Here is an 18,283-nt window from a genome sequence, read left to right on the forward strand (position 1 = left end):
ACTGTTTTTGAGAAAACAACCATTTGTATCTCCACTATTGTCTTATGATGCTCTTTGAAAATCATGAAAAATGTGGCTCATCTACAGACTGTTTCTCAGATGTTGCTAGTGAAATGCACAGAATTGATTCTTATATGCCTGAGTTGGAAAAAGTTCTGTGAAATTCAGTGAAATAATACCAGGTTTTTTAAATGGAATGTAAAGTAATGTAAAGTAAATGAAATGTACCATTTAATTATCTGATTGAAATCAGTGGGTAAAAGGCACATCTAATGCAGATTTATAACTCCCATAGGAGATATTTTATATCTATAACATAGATGGAAAAGTATCTTAACAGAAGAAGATTGATTAGAAAATTCTCAGGAGTGTTAGGATTATTTCAAAGCAGTGAATCTCTTTTTATTTTTTTCTGTATGAGCCTGAGTACCTAGCAATATTACCCATTTCTGCCAATTACATCAGAGGGAGACCTCTCATCATCACAAATCTTTATATAATTTAACACAGATAAAGCTATCTAATTAAAGTCATACTGAGATATGCATCACATACCCTTAAGCTCCTTCCAGTCAGCGTCCAAGGAGACTTTCTCACCATTCCATCATGGACCTAAAAACTCTTTTCTTGGCTGGCAGTGACAGCAGTAGCTGGCAAGGCTTAGACATATTTACTCCTATTTGGCACACCTCTCTCGCCTGGCTTTCTTGTACAGCTCTTACTCTGATTGAAACAAACATGATCACTAAGATAGGTCTGTGGTATGCTTGATTATTTGGCTGCTACTTCAGAAATGAAGATTGTTACTGACTCACAAATGAAGACAGGTACTATTCAAAGTACAGGAGGAGCTCTGCAAACCCAAGTCAATGACGGAGCAAGCAGTGAAATCCTCTCCTTTGCCCTCTCCAAAAAGCAACTTTGACTGTGCAACTAGGTGCTTAGGTCTGTGCTTGAAAGACAGAGCTGACAATCTGCACACAGCTGGCATGCCACTTAGTCCTCAACCCTTTAACCGTTTGCGTGCACTTAATTGTTCTTCTGGCAGACATAAGCAGTTCAGCGTCAGATTTTGACACACGCATGCTGTTGTCCCAGAGGATTCACTGAGCAGGCTGTCTTGCAGCTGCTGCATTTTCCACCAGTTAAATTGACAGTTACCTACTCTGTGGAGTTGCTAGGAGAAGGTGAATAGTCATCATTACAGCATATTCCTCCAATAAAACAACCTGTAGAGCTCTCTGATTCCTCTTCTGCAGAGATTTATACGTGACTTCAGTACTGACCTAACATTTGTTCAGTCGTATTTTTACTGAGAGGCTGGCCGATATTTATTTATTAAGAATCAATTCAGGATCAACTAAAGAGATGAAAGCTGTGGCATTTAAACGTGCATCCCTTTTCTAGGGTGATGTGGCTGATACTGGCTTCTACCATCTGTTTTCCAATTGCAGCTTATTTCTCCAACCTGCATAGCAGAAATCAGCCTTCCCTTCCTTCTGGATCGTTAAAGCCATTCACATTTATCCTGCATAGCAATGAATTGTAGACCATTTTAAGGAATCTTTTGTGCTTCTGTGCATATTCCTACAACAGACAAAGCGCTTGGAGAAAGGAGCTTCAGCAGTCAGTCAGTTTGTAGTATAGTAGCAGGCTCACATGTATGGATTAGACTCGTGAGGTCAGCGGAGCTGTTTGTACTGCTTGGTGCCTGTGTGTGTGCGAGAGAAGAGTGGATTTGTCTATTGACGTGAATAGCAATTCAGGCAGAATCTTCCCTCAGCTGTTGTAATTCTGATATGCGAGCTGCTGCTGAATAACGTGCATGGATCTTCTGACATTTGTAGTGGACTGAGGAATGCTTTTACTTGCTGCTGAGCCTGACTGTAACTGTATCACTGTAGGACAATAACCATGGGGGCTCGAGCTACGGACACAACTCGGGAACTGGAAAGCACCTCTATAAAGTATCAAATAGGAGGGCATGCAGAGAAAATGTGGCAACGGCTCAAAGGAATGTGAGTAGATTCTTTCCTTGGCTTTTGTTCTTTTCCTTGGGAAAGATCATTTTCATCTATTTGTTAAAATGACTAATTAGCAAATGAGAGACTTATTTCTAAGCAGTGATTAGTATTTGCTATCACAATAAAAATATATCTCTATTATATATGATGATACTTATACAGTAACCGACATTAATCTAAGGTTCAATCACCTCATTTAAAAGAGTTAGGAGTAGTGAGAACTGTTATCTAAATTCAAATGCAGGTAAGTCCTTTCAGGTTAACACTCTCTTAGCTCTGATATGATTTTGTAAATGTTATCTTCAGAATCAGCATCTCTGGAGCTGTTTCATCATTCCTGGCACTATATGTAGGTAAGTGTATTATTGCAGTTCCAGAGAAGATATCAATACTTTCCCTCTTGAGAGTGCAGGTGAAGAAGTCTATGTTAAAAGATGCTTAGCTAGCAAAAGGATGCTATGTCTCTGTTTTTTGTAAACTATTTTCATGCTCAACAATACTAAAAATTGATTAAAGGACTATTTGAAGAGGCCATCATTGTGCACCTGCTGTGTGTAATTCACTCCATTCAAATAACATTTTCGGTATAGACTTTTGGTGTAAACGTAACTAAATATCTGCAACTTGTCAGAGATAAAACCAGAGTTTTCTAAAACCCTGAAACTTCAAAATCTCCTTTCAAATATTTGGTTTATTTTTTCTCTGAAAGCTGATGTGAGGATGTTACAAATGAATAAACATACATTATATTTGTTGCTTTGGAAGCAAGGAAATGGCATAATGATTTTAGCTGGAGGGTTTTGAAATACTGAGTTTCAAAAGGTATGATATAAATGATACGTAATGCATCAGCCATCGAAATAGAATGTTTGATTGAAATCTATGTGTAACCCATAGCAGTTAGAGGATTAGATGCATTGGCTGTGGCAACACGTGCTTCCCCAATGCACTGAATAGAAATTCAAGCAGGCTGTGGGAATGGAAGTCTCCGCCATCTGCTTTCTTTCAGGAGAAGGTTGATTTGCTTCACTGGAAASTCACTTTTAAGTTGTGGTCAGGGGTTTATAAGAAATTCTCTGTGATATGCTTTTGAATACTTGCTCTGAATCCTATCATTGCTTTATTTAAGATTATGCACTGTGAGAACGACGTTACCCTTGGAAAATTCAGAGAGTACCCAATGGAGCAAGTATTTTCATCATTTCCTGATGCCACGCATCTTGCCACTTGAGTTTCCACAATCAGGGACCTCCACAAGTTTGTACTGACTTCCATTAGTGTAGGGTCTAAGCTGCTACTTTTGTTTATTTTATAAGTTCTCTATTTCTACTAACCTCTTAGGTTGATTTTTTTTTAAACTTGCCTCTGACTATTGAGTGGAATTGTTTCACTATACAAAACTAATGTAGGTATCTAAACAATACTGAAACTGAGTGCAACAACTCCAAAGAAAAAGGCTCACACCTTTAGGAGTAGTTAAAGCAATAACAGTTGGAGTTTGTGGTTTATTAAAATCAGATGGAGCTAAGTGTTTGAAAACTGTAGATTCTTTCGCAAGTTGGTGCCATGACAGTTGTGACTGCATGACAGGGTAGGGCTACTTCACAGAAACAGGCTATATTATTAGATAAGTGTTGAGCTGACTGTTTCTTAGTCTTTCCAATGATTCACTTCCTCAGCAGTTAGTATGAAATCAAATAAACTCACTGACTGGTCAATATTCTGAGTATTGTTTGGAGAAAGTTTAAAATCTTTTCAGAGCATCAAGTCATTAAAGAAAAGAATTCATTCTGCTGATGTAGAGGTAGGAAAGCAGAAAAACATATACCTGTACGTCACAGATAATCTCATTTGAGAAAGGATTCTTTTATAAATTGTCAGTTTTGAGAACTGGTTAATCTTGGTGAAGGGAACTTTTAGGGAAACTGAGCATATGTAAAGCCAAATAGTACTATAGCTACATCATATTCAAGATAWGAATTGTAGAGCTGAATCTCTTCTTGCTTTTAGAGTCCACATGCCTACATAATCTTCACCAATGTATATATGTGATTTCAACAAGATTCTGCTGTATTTTACCAAGTAAGAGTGCTAATTGTCTACTACCAAGCTGATCATTACTTCTGAAAGAACGTTAGATTTCTTTTAGGTAACTCTCTGGATAGTATTTTAAAACTGCATTGTAGTTTCTTAGCTTAAGCTTTTATTTTCTGTTAGCATTTCAGCATACTAGATGTTTAATTGTGTATTTGTCTGCAAAATTCCAGATACAGTTAACCTCAAATGACTTTTTTGCTATGTTTTGTTTTGCTCTTGTAAATGGATGATATGATATATGATAATTAAGTTCAGTATTCTTAAGGATAAATGAGAAATCATTTGAATGCCCAGTAAAAGCTGGGCATTGTGAATACGCTTGGATGAAAGAGCCTTTCTACAGAGTTTCCACTGTATAAGCTCCTTAATGCTCTCCTAAGTGCTGGATGAAAGCTTGGATGTTTTGAATAACACCAAAACCATACCCAATTTTCACCTAGTCCCTTGGCCTTGTAATCAAGGGACTGATCAATCAAGGGTTGCCTTCTGTAGGGCAACCTCAAATCCAACTCCATTATCTTTGCATTGAAACTGCAACCATGCTTTGAACAAGGAGATTCTCTAGCAAATAAGAAGAGAAATAATTTTTAATTAATAACTTGATTCTTGGCATTGTTACTGAATTTATTGACACCTGCACATAAAAACACAAGCTCAGTGAAACAAGACTTGAAAGATGAGTTGTGTACATTTTTATCTTGACTTGAGTTTCTGTTCTTTGGATTCAGACTGTGAGCTTCTACTGTGTTTGGAATTAAGGGAGAACCCAAAAACAAATGAAAAGTGACAGCAATAAAATTCCTATAATAATGTATTCTTTTAAATTATTTGTTAGGCAGAAGAGTAGAGGGAAAGCTCAAGCCACAGCTAGAATTCATGCTGCCTGAGTGAATGGGAGTGCTGCACAAGGTCCACTTAAAAAGGGCTCTTGTCACTCATCCTGGGCAGGTGGCTCCTTCTGAGACCATTTAATGCCACTGACTGCACTTACTCTCCTCAGCCTTTCATTCTCTTTTGGGATCTTACTGTAGACAGTAACTAAGTCTCCAGCTTAAATGCATTTTAATATCAACAGGCCTGGAAGATTTGCTGCCTAGGAGAGTTTCTTTTCAGATGCTGATGGGGAGTGGTAATAACCACTGCACTGAGAATTTATTAGTGAAATATTAACTTGCTTTTCATAAATAAGTATATTTGTTCTCTGTATTATTTTGGCTAGATTTGTCTTTAAGAGGCTAGAAAATCTCTGAGAGGAAAAAAGTTAAATCCAGACTCCCCAGATTGGGGAGAATTTGAGTTCACATCCAATTAGACTACTTTACATAATTGTTACTGATTTAAAAAGAGAATGTGCATCATTTTCATCAATATCCTAGCTTGAGTGACAAAAGGGATTTAAGGAAAAGCACAGACTTCTGTCCTTACCTTCTTCTCTTCCTTTCTGTGCTGCTCCAAAATCCTAGACCACCAATTCTGCAAAAGGGAGGATCTAAACTGTTTTAGACACCAAAGGAGACTGACTGGCCTGACCCAGTTTGTTGATCTTGCAATGCTGCAGTGAAAAATGTCAATGATTGCACGTGTACAAGTTTCATAGAGGGAGAAGGGTCCCTAGTTACTGATTTGGGAAAACACAAGTAGTCTTCCCAGTGCTGGTATTAGGCTGGTATTAGTATCAATTGCAGAGATACTTTTCTGTTTAGACTTGACAGAAACTGTCAAGGAAGATAGAGAAACGTATTCCTCCACTCTTGCTCAATTAGCAGAAGAGAGAATACTTCTAAAGGCATTAAATGGAGTTGCAGATTAGCAGACTGTTAGGTCTAAAAAGCACCAGGACAGATAAAACTAGTTAGGGAACCTTACCCAGCTATTCCTCCACCAAATCCACAAATACTGGTGGAGAAACTGTAGAACAGTTTTCAGACCATATGCAACAAAGAGGTCTTTCCCTGCTTTTTCCAAGTTCCTTGTTCACATTATATTTTATACTGTATTTGGTGCTTATATTTGTTTATTGTCCTTTTCTGTACATTCAACTTGCCTAATAGATAAAAGTTCAGAAAAAATGAACTGAAGAGATGGCTATTATTATCAAAACATAACCTTTTGTGATATAAAGGTTTATAAATTTGTAAGTACTCAACAGTCAAGGAGAGGAGAAAAGATAGAGATGGAAAACTAATAAAAAGTAGTGAGACAGAAATTGTCACTTCTCAGCAACTACATCAGGAACAATTCTTTTTTTTTTTTTTTTTTTTTCTGGATACAATGCCTATTTTTAAATTTTCTTTCTGTGAAAAGTCTTCTTGAAGGAAAACCATAAACTCTTACAGAAAAGTAAAATTAAAGCTGTTATTTGTCAGGTATAATTCCAGAAATTCTCTTAACAGGAAACTGAAGAATAATATAATGATTTACCTGTTGATTGATATATGGCCCATTAGCACTATCATTACACTAAGAAATGTTCCATTATAAATTGTGAATCACTTCTTGTATTTCTGAAATCTAAAGTTGGTTTTTGTAGTCAGGTAGTCAAGGTAGACAATTTATAGTGATAATTTTGTGATCTAAGTATACGTATCTAATTGAAATGTATAACATGATAAATGTTGCAATTTTCAGTAACTATAGAAATTTTAGCCATACAATTAACCTCTTAACCTAGCATTAGCATTTTAGAGAACTCTTTGATCCAATTATATTAGAATAATAATAATTTTATTGCTGTTAGTAAGGTATTACACCTATTGTTATGTACAAGAGACAAATTTTTTTCAAGTTCATGCTTAGTTTTGCTGCAATTCCTGGCATGTATGCCATGATGGTGATTTTAATGAATTAGGGCAAATGGAAATCCTGCAATTTACAGTGAGGAGGGGAATTGCTGTGCATATCAAAAGCTCTACTGGAAGTGACTGCAAATAGAAGGAGCGATTCAAAAGTCATAGTTTGTCTATGATAGCCCTAAGAACAGCAAGAGTGTCTGTACAGGTTTCACAGTCTCTATATAATATAATACTGAAGTCCCCCAGCTGTAGGCCATCAAATATACGCATGCATACACCTCTCACATATGCTTCCAGTTAAAGTTAAATATTTTAACTCAGAACACTGCAAAGAAAATTAAAGATAATATTTTGTAAGACAGGCTGCTAAACTGCAATTACATGGACTCAAATTTCTGTCCTCTGTATTTTTTAGTTTAGACTTTTCCTTTACATATATTACATCAAACACTTCTAAAGTTTCCTAAAAGGTTCTTTGACTGTTTAACTCTTATCTATTCAATTCAGATCTCTGCCTAGGAAGAGATTGCATATAATCCACTGCACAAATAATTACTTTCCTCCTATTTTGAACTCCTGCCAGCTACTTCCCTTGTGTGCCCTGCAGACAGACCAACCAATTATTATAGGCAATCATTCAAAAACCTCGTTTTCCAATTTAGGTGATACACAGTGAAGCCTCCCACGAAATGGTTGCCCATTTTCCAAAGCCCTTGCTCCAGACCTCAAGAGTTCCCACTGCTCTCCCATACGCAACTTCCAGCTTTTGCTCTGCCTCCACAAAAGGGGCCTACAAAATGAAGTCAGAATACCTGCATAAGCAACAATCTTTTGTCTCGCTAATGCAGTCTGGCAGATTACTTACTCGTTCTCTGGTGACGGGAGATGTTTTGGAGGTTTTGTTCTTTGCTTTTCCTTTCCTGCCTTCCCATACCGTTTCACCAGGTATTTCAAGTCACCAGTGCAATTTATGGAACTTGTCAAATAACTTGCAGAAAAGAACTACAGTAGAAGTCAGGACTGAATATAAACTCAATCCTTTGATTTTACTAAAAAGCTAAAGAAAACCGAGCCATTGTGACTAAAATAAGAGAGAAAATTGCACTCTGCTGTGGTTAAGGGAAGCTGAACAGAACTTGATTAGGAGGTAATCAGTTATAAAGTTACAACTGGCAGCAGAGTGAATCAAGTTTCACACTAGGTAAAGCTCAACAGTTAGTTAAGCAGTGTTACAATCTAAACAAGCAAGCTTTCTCCCAACTGCGTAGACGTATTTGTAAAGAACTACTAAAGGCATTCAATATCCCTTAAAGACGCAGCTGATTGCAGAATAGGATGCAGCTCAAATCAAAGGCGCGCGTTCTCTGAATACGTGTATTAAAGGAATAGTGGATTTAAAGGAGTATGAGACTTGCACCTAAAAATTTGCTTGATGGTGGCCGTTGGCCAGCGGGTGAAGTTTTGTACGTGTAAGTCAAAGACTTACATAACTTGTTGCATTTGCTCCTGTGCGTTCTGCTGGAAAAGCGATTTCAATACTGGTCCTCTGTGAACTGTAGGAGTTTGTTGGCTACAGGGTCCACAAAAAGATGACCTTTTTCAGCAGCTGTGATGGATTACGTTGTTCCTTGTGATTCATTGTTGCCTCCCAACTCTTGTTGTTGCCTCTGTGCTATGTTTCTTAGCTATTCTGGTATGACTCGCTGTGAGGCCATGCAGGGAATTCTTCTAGATTAAAAATAACCCAGTAATATATATATATAATTTTTACTCCTTCTGATGACTTTTAACTTGAATCACTTCCACTTAACTTCCTTGATTTGATTCTGTCTGCATTTTGACACACAGTTGCATCCTTACAGTGGCGTAGGCAGTCCAGGTGCGGGAATATCTGATTTTAAAGTGAAAGGAGGCAGTCTTGCATGAGCTGATGCAGTTCTCCAGCAAAACAATCATAGTCTTAAATCACTCATAATTTAGGTCTAGGGTATTGTGATATAGTAAATCCTACCATAGGGTACCTAATATTAGGTTGAAAATTTGAAAGTGTTGATCCAAAATTAACTTGTACTGGTTGAAATTTGTTCCAGTATTTTAGAAAGGTTAACTTTGAACTAGCAGATTTTATGAAGCTCAAGTATTGTCTGTCTGGCTCTCTCTAGCTTTGTGATGCATCAGATAACATCTGTTCTCCTGTAGTCAAAAACGCTGGCCTAAAAAATGTCCAGTATAAACATCTGTGTTGTGTACTTTGGCTAATTCAATACAATAGTAATCCCATATTTGTACCTCAACTGGATCAGTTAAATACTGCTGGGTAATCTATAACTAAGTCAAGAACTGTGACCTAAAATTCCCTAAGCTTATTGTTTGCCTTTGCTGCCTAAAGTTCCCTGCCACCACTGGCAATGTTTTAGATGTCTGCAAACTGAAGAAAGATGAAAACTGCTACACCAGAATTTTGATTCTTCTTGACCAGAATACTCTCAGAATGAATACTCATTAGGTGCAGTAGCATTGCCTACGGTCTGCACAGTGAAGCTGGAGAGTCAGGAGGTTTAACATAACAGAAGTTGTAAGTAGTATTGCACAGAAGTAATTTAAGTATTGCACAGATCTGAGTCAGAGTCATAAAATGAGGAATTTTTTTWAAAAAATCCACAATGTAAATATAAACAATAATGCCATTCCTGAAAAGACTTCCAAACTTTTAGGAATCAACAGGCATCAAGAAATACAGCAGAAAAGGCAACTCTGACTTACCTGCAGATCTGCAAATGCTATAAAAACTTAGGGTAGTTCGAGCTAAAAATAATCAGAGAAAGACAGAAGTGAATTTTTTTTTAATGTTCTTACATACTTGTTCCTTGTCAAAGAAAAAGAAAACACACAATTTTTCTGAAGATTATGGATGGAATTATAAATTCTATAAAATCCAGTTTTACATCTACCAACAAAAATGGAAGTGATAGATCTGACACAGAAGTGGGCCAGTGAGCTTCTGTATTTGACAATTTAGGCAAATAATTCAGATTTTGAGCCTTCTAGAGAAGCCAGTATACCTTTAAATATCTGCTGGAGAATAAAAAGAGAGAGAGAGAAATACATTAAAGCTTTGTTTTTTTCGGAAGTATTAGTTCTACAAATATACCTCTACTGAAAACTAAGGAAACCAATAAACTGGAAAGAAGTTTAGGGAAATAGAGAAGGAAATGTGCTTTTGGTCAAGACTTCCTCATTGTTCTTGTGTTTACTGCATGATGGCATAAATAAATATTTGTAATCATGGTAATTCKGTATTTTTGCCTGATTTTGTTGCTATTTGTTTAAGGAGTTTTTCAGCCTTGGAGGATTTATTATGTCTAGTCAGACCTGTTGAATTATAGCAGTAGCAACTTTCCAAGCAAAATGCATATAGTATTTGATGCAGTGTTATTTAGCAGGGAGAGATCTAAAGAGAGATGTTTGTCTATGCAAGTGCTTGTACTCCATTATCTATTGTTTGACATTGGCTGCAATTTATTTGACCCAACCCTACTGCAGACTTTTGGCGCCCCCAAGAAAACAAGTAGCCTCTATAAATATCATGTCAACATTTAGCTGTTATGAATTTCTCTGCTAAATAGTGTATTTGSAGGCAGTTATATTTGAATGGTTCACTGTAAGTTTAATTTATGCCAAAAAGACACTAAGAAACAGACTACAAGAGAATATTTACTTTCTTTTGTTCATATACATTACTGGACTATTGTTTTCCTTGTGCAAATTGAAATGAAATACTGTTGCTTTTTCTGCTGTGTTGTCTGCAGAACTTACTGAAAAATCAGTGTATAACATTAGCCTTACCTGCAGTTATGTGTATTGAAATTTTATTTATGGTTTGTTTTGAATAGTTTCTTTCTTTATTTTTAATTTATCACGCCTCTTGTATGTTTAGTAGCTTTCTTTTTCACTTTTACTTAAGGCCTGATGAAGGGTGGTTTTTTTGTTTGTTTGTTTGTTTGTTTGTTTGTTTTAGCTTTTTACTGAGACTTGTTATTAATATCACTTATTTCCTACTTTCAGTTCAGATAATCAAGAGGCCTACTTGATAGAGAGGCCAAACATGCTGGGCCCTCACGGATTTCAGAAAGAGCTTCATCCTTCAAAAGGTCATTCCTTTTGAGAGTCCCTTTTTATCATGAGCATATTATTTTCTGATGCACAAGCAACTGCACTGCAAAAAAACATTACCTCATTTGTATTGATTTCCATTAAGGTGGGCTGGAATACAGAATTCCATTTGGAACAAAATTAAATGTATTAAAAATACCTTGAAACAGGCTACCRAAATTAAATCCTCAGAAGAATGAATGTTTTGAATTTTCTTTTAAGTAATTTGCATGAACAGCTCTTTTTGACTTCTTCCATTTCCAAGACCATAAACTGTGGTGGCAGTCCTCTGGCAGTTTGAAAACTAGCAGTTCTAGTGGCCCTGTACCACCAAGAATTACCTGAGAAGCCAGCTCTAAGCAACCCAGCCTATAATCAGGGGAACTCTAGGATAGGAATAATTTTGAGCACTGCACAAAACCTGAAATTTCCATCAGAGAAAAAGTCTAATTAGAAAATTACTGACTAGCTCTGAGTTKATTCTTTTCAGCTTAACTAGAAAGGTGTAGAAGATCTTAAACCTTATGGGTAAGTGGGAATTAGATGCCTCTTTCTAACATGAAACTGAAGTTTCACAGAAAGTTTCTCTGATCACATTATGTTCATTATTCAGTAATTTGGAGTATGCAAGTCTCAATGGCTACTAAGACATCTTCCCTAACAGAGGCCTCAGTTAAAGCTTAGAGAGAAACCAGGTTTAAGGGGTAATCATATAATAGCCGTGAGAGCTGTTGAGCCGTGAACCATGGCAATGAGATGAAGATGTAATGGACTGAAATAGTATACTTACTTTTGGAAGTAAAACTGTAGAAAGTAGATGATAGGAAATATTATGTAAAGTGCCAAGAATATATGTAAAAGGAGTGGAAAAGATTTATGCTCTTCAAAATAAGTTTATTTATCTCCACTAGATGCTCTCTGATTTATGTAAACTTAATAATATTGTCAGAGGTTTTGTGCGCTTAACTTAAAATGCCATGGATAAAAAAAACAAAAGGCTTGGTTTATTTGGGCCTTTGACTTTGAAGTTCCTTTCTACACAGATTGATTTGATATTGGTTGTTAAGCATTGGTTTATTTGGGCCTTTGACTTCAAAGATCCTTTCTAAACAGATTGATTTAATATTGGTTGTTGCTCTGGAAATATTTAAAAATATTTGTCAAATACATGTCAAAACTAAGCATGTTAATAACATACTCATTTAAATAGATTAGTGATAACTGCCATGGAGCTTTGCCTCAGACTGAGAAGTATTTAAATCTATTTTTGGTTGTTCTCTTGAATCCTTGTTCAGTTAGCCATTTTTTACCTTGTATGACCTACACCAAGAACTGATTTCTTCTTCATTTGATTCCTAGAACATTACTAATTTTCCAGAAACAGGTGAACATATAAGCTATAGATGTAACTATGCATAGAAGTGTTAAAGTGTTTCAGTTTAACACACTTCCAAACCCATATAAATGATTTCTCGGCTTTGTAATAAATACAACCATGAAGTGCACTTATTAGTTTTCCACTGTTAAGTGGGTTATGTCAGATGTTCTTCCATTTGGTAGGAAATGAAAGATCAGTAATGTATTTCTATCCTGTGAAACAGAAATTGAATTTCCAAGAATGCCAAACAGAGAGGATTCATGAGCTCTTATGGCTCAGGTCTTATGATTTGTAATTCTGGTTTAATATACCAAAATTTCCCCTTTTCTTCAACACTAATTTATTTTATCTTTGAGTATTCCAGAAACAAGAATGCATACACATACACATTATTTATGTATTGGAGGTGGAGCGTGACTCACATGTTGTGTATTATTGAACATTAGCTAAGAAAGAAGTGATTTGTTCACATAGCAGATAAGGAAAAAARGGGTTTAAAAGTGAATGTACAACAGCTGCATGTCTGCTTTATAGCTCAATATGGGGTGAACACAGGATATGTGTATCCCAGAAGATTTTGAGATTTTATAGCTTAATCCAAACTTTCTGAGTGTCTCCTGCCATTGTAATAGCCTAAACTAAAGTGCTGGATTCAAACRCTTAGAGTCCTTTGAAAAACTAAGTTGTTTATAGGTCTAATGGAACTATGACAATGCACATCTTGATGTTGTTTGAAATAAATACAGTATTTGATTATCATCAYCTGCCCGCTCTGTTAAAAACTGATTAAATTCAACATCAACAAACATGCCATGTTATATTTATATTATCACTTTCTGGAAGAATTAGGTAGCTCGGATGAGCATATGCCATATCAAGTCCTTTCTGTCACCTATTTCTCCATTAAATCACACTCATCTGGATACACATGAGACAGTAGATCGTATCTTATCATGAAGTCGTATTTGGCCTTATAATGCTGGACTGACTTTTTTTTTAATAACAATAAATGTTGTATTCAGAATACTATAGTGCTATAGTGTATTCAGAATGGTATAGTATACTGTAGCTTAAAAATGTCCTTGTGTTCCTATGATGAAAGAAAAATGTAAAGAATGGATAATGAGTTAAAGTATGTAATTTCTTAGAAGTCTTACTTAAGATCTTTTAGTTTGAAAATTTAGAACATTTTCATCAGCAGTTCGATACTAAAATAATCTCTTTGCTTTGGGAGAGGACAACTCAGAAGCTTCAGAGTCCTTCAGTCATGTTAGTATTTAGGTACATATGGTTAACAGATTTTGACTTTTAATACTTTCTGAGCTTAACATGTTAAATGTAATCTAAAATACATGGCTAGTTTGAAAGAACAAAGAAATAGAATGAAACTTTGCATTTTCAGTCATCAGCTTCCATAGAGGAAGGTTTCAAGGGGAAGGATTTTAAGGAAAAGGTGGATTTCACAGAAGGTTTAGAGATTAACTAAGTTTTTTTCATTACGGTAATGAAAAGCAGTATTGCATCTTTACGTACTGTGAGTCTGCATTGAACCAGACTCAAAAACATACTATGCAAAGCTCTATAAGGACAGCGTAATACCCCATAAGTGACAACAGATGCAGGATGTCACATTGAAGTGTATTCTTATCATTTGACAATGATTAACATTATGATGATCTTCTTGGCATAGAACTGATATTTTTCTACATTGTAAAGGCTATATTAAATCTGTCTTTAGCTGGCACCTATGCCCTGCTGAAATTGGCAGTTTACCACATGCATGGGACCAGTTCCAGCTTTATACATGGGCATGAGTGCAGAAATCTCCATATGATGCATCACTTATGAAAATTAGTTCTCACAAGAGAGCTGCTGCATAATGCAATGTTGTTTCTTTCAGCAAAAAATGCTTTATGGATTCTTACCAACTCAGTCATTTGCTTTTATCCGCTCCATTAGGTTATAATATTTAAAGACACTCCAATTTCTGGCTGTTTTGGGACTTAGTGATACAATCTATAAGAGCTGAAAATCTCATAGTTTTATGAGACTGCAGTTCAGAGATTTAAGAAACTGTCAAAATCCAGTTCATTCCTAAAAGTAAAGTGTGGTCTTGAACTACAGCTTTTGCTAAAATAGACAAAATGAGAGATCTTTAGGGTCTTCRAATGAGCAAAAAATATGCATGTAATAGTTTTTAAGGCCTAAAGGCATAATTTTCATAATCCTGTTCATTTGTCCCCATCTATCATGGACCATAGAACTTCACCATCTAATTTCTCCATCCGACTCATAATATAATAAAAATAACCTGATTCTGGTCTCACTTATACCAGTTTAATTGGAGGCAATTGAATTACATCACAGTAAATTTGAGATCAAAATAAATTTATTATGACAAAAGAGCACAGTGTGTTATGGGTGCAATGGAATGTGTCTTCTCCTTTTGGGGAACACTGGACTGTTTCATATACATTATAATATTTTAAAGTTAGTTGTTAATGGATATGATTCTTTTCTTACATTGCTCAATGAGCAACCCATCTGAAAGGAGAAGAATGATTTTTTTTTTTTTTTTTTTTTTTTTTTTTTTTTTCTAAGTTTGGAAATATGTTTACCTCTCCTTGTCTATCACTTGGCTGCAGCTAGAAGTAATAACACAGAAACAGATTGCAGCAAATTTGCTATTTACTGCTATGATTTTGGATTTTTGCCACACACACTACTAAGCTATATCTTTGCAGTCAGACAAACTGAGGGTGGGTTCTTCTCCTAACAGGCCCTTGATTGTATCCCAGTTTGTCATTAAATTTATTTTTAATAGTAGAATCAGCAGATTGTAATTTATATTGTGGTCTTCATGAGTAGGTCTCACCATATTTAATGCAGCTGTAAAACTTTCACTGTGCAGATGAGGTGAGTTRGACACTGAAACACATCTGTTGTACAGCATCATTCAGCCAGTTGATAACCAAGCAGATAGTAGAACTGAGGTCATTGGACTCGCGGACACATGCTTCTGGACACACCATGCTTTCCAGCTTTGTTGCAGTTTTGCTGAACTTCATTTTTAATTTTTATTTTAGCAGTTTCCGTATAGTAATTTTGAGGGAATGGGAACAGGGAGGAATGGAGAGATGGATGGGAAKGGACAGCTTTTATCTAATGCTCTCCCGCTTAAATGATATAATTACATTGCATTCTGTTCTAGCAGTACAACTAGCATGATATATACAATACTGTACAGTATCTGGTACAACAGTAGAATAACATACCATGTTAAACGATGAAGCATTAAATGTTGTACTCACATTTTCCTAGGCAGCCAAAGTGCTCTTCTCATTGTCCACACTCAGCAATGCTAAAAGTGTGTAACAAGTAAGTTAGAAGTTTTACTTTTTCCCTGCTAAGTTGCCTCAGAGGAAAGTTTCAGAAGCACAAAAGCTTTTGTTGCGTCACTTCATGATTAAATCCAGCCTTCTGCATTGAAAGAACTCTTTAACTTGATTATCCCTGTTAGAAAATATTTCTTATCCCATCTCTAATACTGCAGTTTCTCTAGGTTTCTATTCCCCTTAGTACTGAAAGTCACATTCTAATATTCTACCTCTAGAAACAACCATGCCTTAATGCATAAAGAATTAAGCTCAGCTGTTACACATGTAAAAGAGTTGTTTTACTCAGTAGAGTATCTCTGTATGTGAAGTAAACTGCTAACGAGCACATGTAGTCTCTAAGAGCAGCTACCTCTTAAATCTTTTTATTTCATTATCCAGAGAATGCAAAATGCGTACATACGTGATTGCTGCTACCCAGATCGCCTTGTTTTGGAAAATGAATTCTGAAATGGAAAATGAATGAAAGCATTGTCTGAGCAGCAATATATTGCGGATTATAGTGTTGTGGTTATACAATCATAACATTACTACTCAGATACTTGTACTATAGTGGCATGGTAGTCTTTTTCTGTTCATATTAAAAATTGCTAACAAATATGATAAGCCTAAAAAAGTCACATTTATATTGTAAGAATTATTAACACAGGAAGTGATCTCAGCTGTATCGGTTTAAATCCACAGCTTTGGATGCCATGAAAWAATGTACTTGCTTCAGAAGTCCAGCTAATTTCTTCTCTCTTATTCCCTCACCCTCTTTTGGAAAGGAGTGTTGATTTTAATCCAGATCATTTTAAGGATTCCAGATAATTTCAAGGATCTAGTTTACTGGCACAATTGAAGGGATAATGAATTGTGACGTGGGCCAGGAATGAACTGTCAGAGCAAGGCTACAAGTATTACTTAATTCACTGCTGAAGCTTGAGTATTGAGATACTAAATCCTTAAGTTGTGTTGAAAAGACTCTCCTTCACTAAAACTGACAAACAAAAGAAAATGTTATCCAAGGTGCTATTAACAGCATTGCCAGTGCCAAAGCATTGTTAAACAAAATATTACATTGCTTCCCTCCCTCAGTGCAACTGGAATAATATAAAACAATGAATCAAAGACCARTGTTTTACATTGGCTTGGCACTGTGCTAACTTAATCAAGAATTAACTTGCTCAAGGATTTTTTCCATAGAAATAGGACAACAAGACATTCTGGTAYCACTCCCAGAATATGACTCACAAAGAGAAAGCAGCAGAGAAAAAGAATGTTTTTCGTTCCACAAAATCACTCACTTCCTTTCAAGGTTATACACTTGTTCTTGGTTCTAAATTGTTATTTGATTCTCTTCCTATCAATGTTTGATAGGATAGTCCTCAAGGTTGAATACAGTAATATATACTGGAATGAGATGTTTACACCCTCCATTTTCTTGAAAGATACATGGGTACATTCTTTCTGTATTTAGTCACTTCAGTACAGTGTGAAATCCTGACATGCTTGCAAGTTCTCTTGGCTCCTTACTAAACTAATTTGTTCTAGCAAAACTGACCAAAAAATACCAGTCAATTCTCTCTCAACAGTCATGTTTTAGAATTAGGAAATACTGTGACTGGCAAATCTCTGCTTGATGGCTAAGGTACTTCTCATTCAAGGTAAACCCAAATTCTACCTTTTCACTTTTTCCCCCCGCCCCAAGCAGATGCTAGTCAGTTTTGATCAGTCATCTTCTAAACAATATTTTGTTCAGATGACCTTCTACTTAAAAATGCTGATCCACATCTTTGTCCTACTCATTACTGAATGATTAGGTTGCAAAATCCTAAACTCGTGTTCAATTGCAATTACTTGGTATAACTCAGGTCTATATTGCTCTATATCCTTGTTATATCCAGTGTTTACCATATGATGCCATTCATTATAGCCCTATTGCTATACTATCTATATGCATGGCAATCAAACCACTTCTGAAATATTTCAAATACTTCTTTGAGCTCCAGTAACACAAAAAATGTGCCTGCCCCTGTTGAACAAACACCTGTTGTCCTGAGAGCAAGAGTGTGCACAAGTACCTGACCTGGAATAAAGGCTTAATTTTTAGTGTCACTTGATCTAGTTTTGGTCATGTCACTGTGTTTTGCTAGCAAGAGAGTTTCCTTTAATACTTATCTCTCTGAAAGTGATTGAAGTAGTGTGAATGACTGCTAGAGCTGGATACTTCTTATACAGTAAATTTAGGTAAGCAAAGATAATGTATTTCAGAAAAAAATATATTTGTGGGACTAAGGAAATGCGCATGTATTTAGTGGATGGTCCACTGGTGTTTCTGTGCAAGAACAAAAGCAGTAAAAAAGGTATTAATAAGGAAGAGTTAAGGCAAAAAATCGTTGGAGAAAGAAAAATATTTTTGAAAAATATATGTTAACACCAAATTGTCAGGATTTGTTTACAAGC

The 18,283-nt window shown here is 35.9% G+C and overlaps 1 protein-coding gene across 1 annotated transcript in view; it reads left to right on the forward strand.

Moving 5' to 3' along the window:
- PDE1A (phosphodiesterase 1A) overlaps positions 1 to 18,283 on the forward strand; it is a 151,860-nt gene that overhangs the window by 1,379 nt on the left and 132,198 nt on the right. The window contains exon 2 of the mRNA XM_085321970.1: positions 1,905 to 2,018. Coding sequence (XP_085178096.1) covers positions 1,915 to 2,018 — 104 coding nt within the window. The 5' untranslated portion in view covers positions 1,905 to 1,914. The remainder of the gene's footprint in view (positions 1 to 1,904; positions 2,019 to 18,283) is intronic.

This window comes from Rhea americana, unplaced genomic scaffold (assembly GCF_003343005.1).
Source record: "Rhea americana isolate MKP2758 unplaced genomic scaffold, rheAme1 scaffold_12, whole genome shotgun sequence".
Lineage (NCBI taxonomy): Eukaryota > Metazoa > Chordata > Aves > Rheiformes > Rheidae > Rhea > Rhea americana.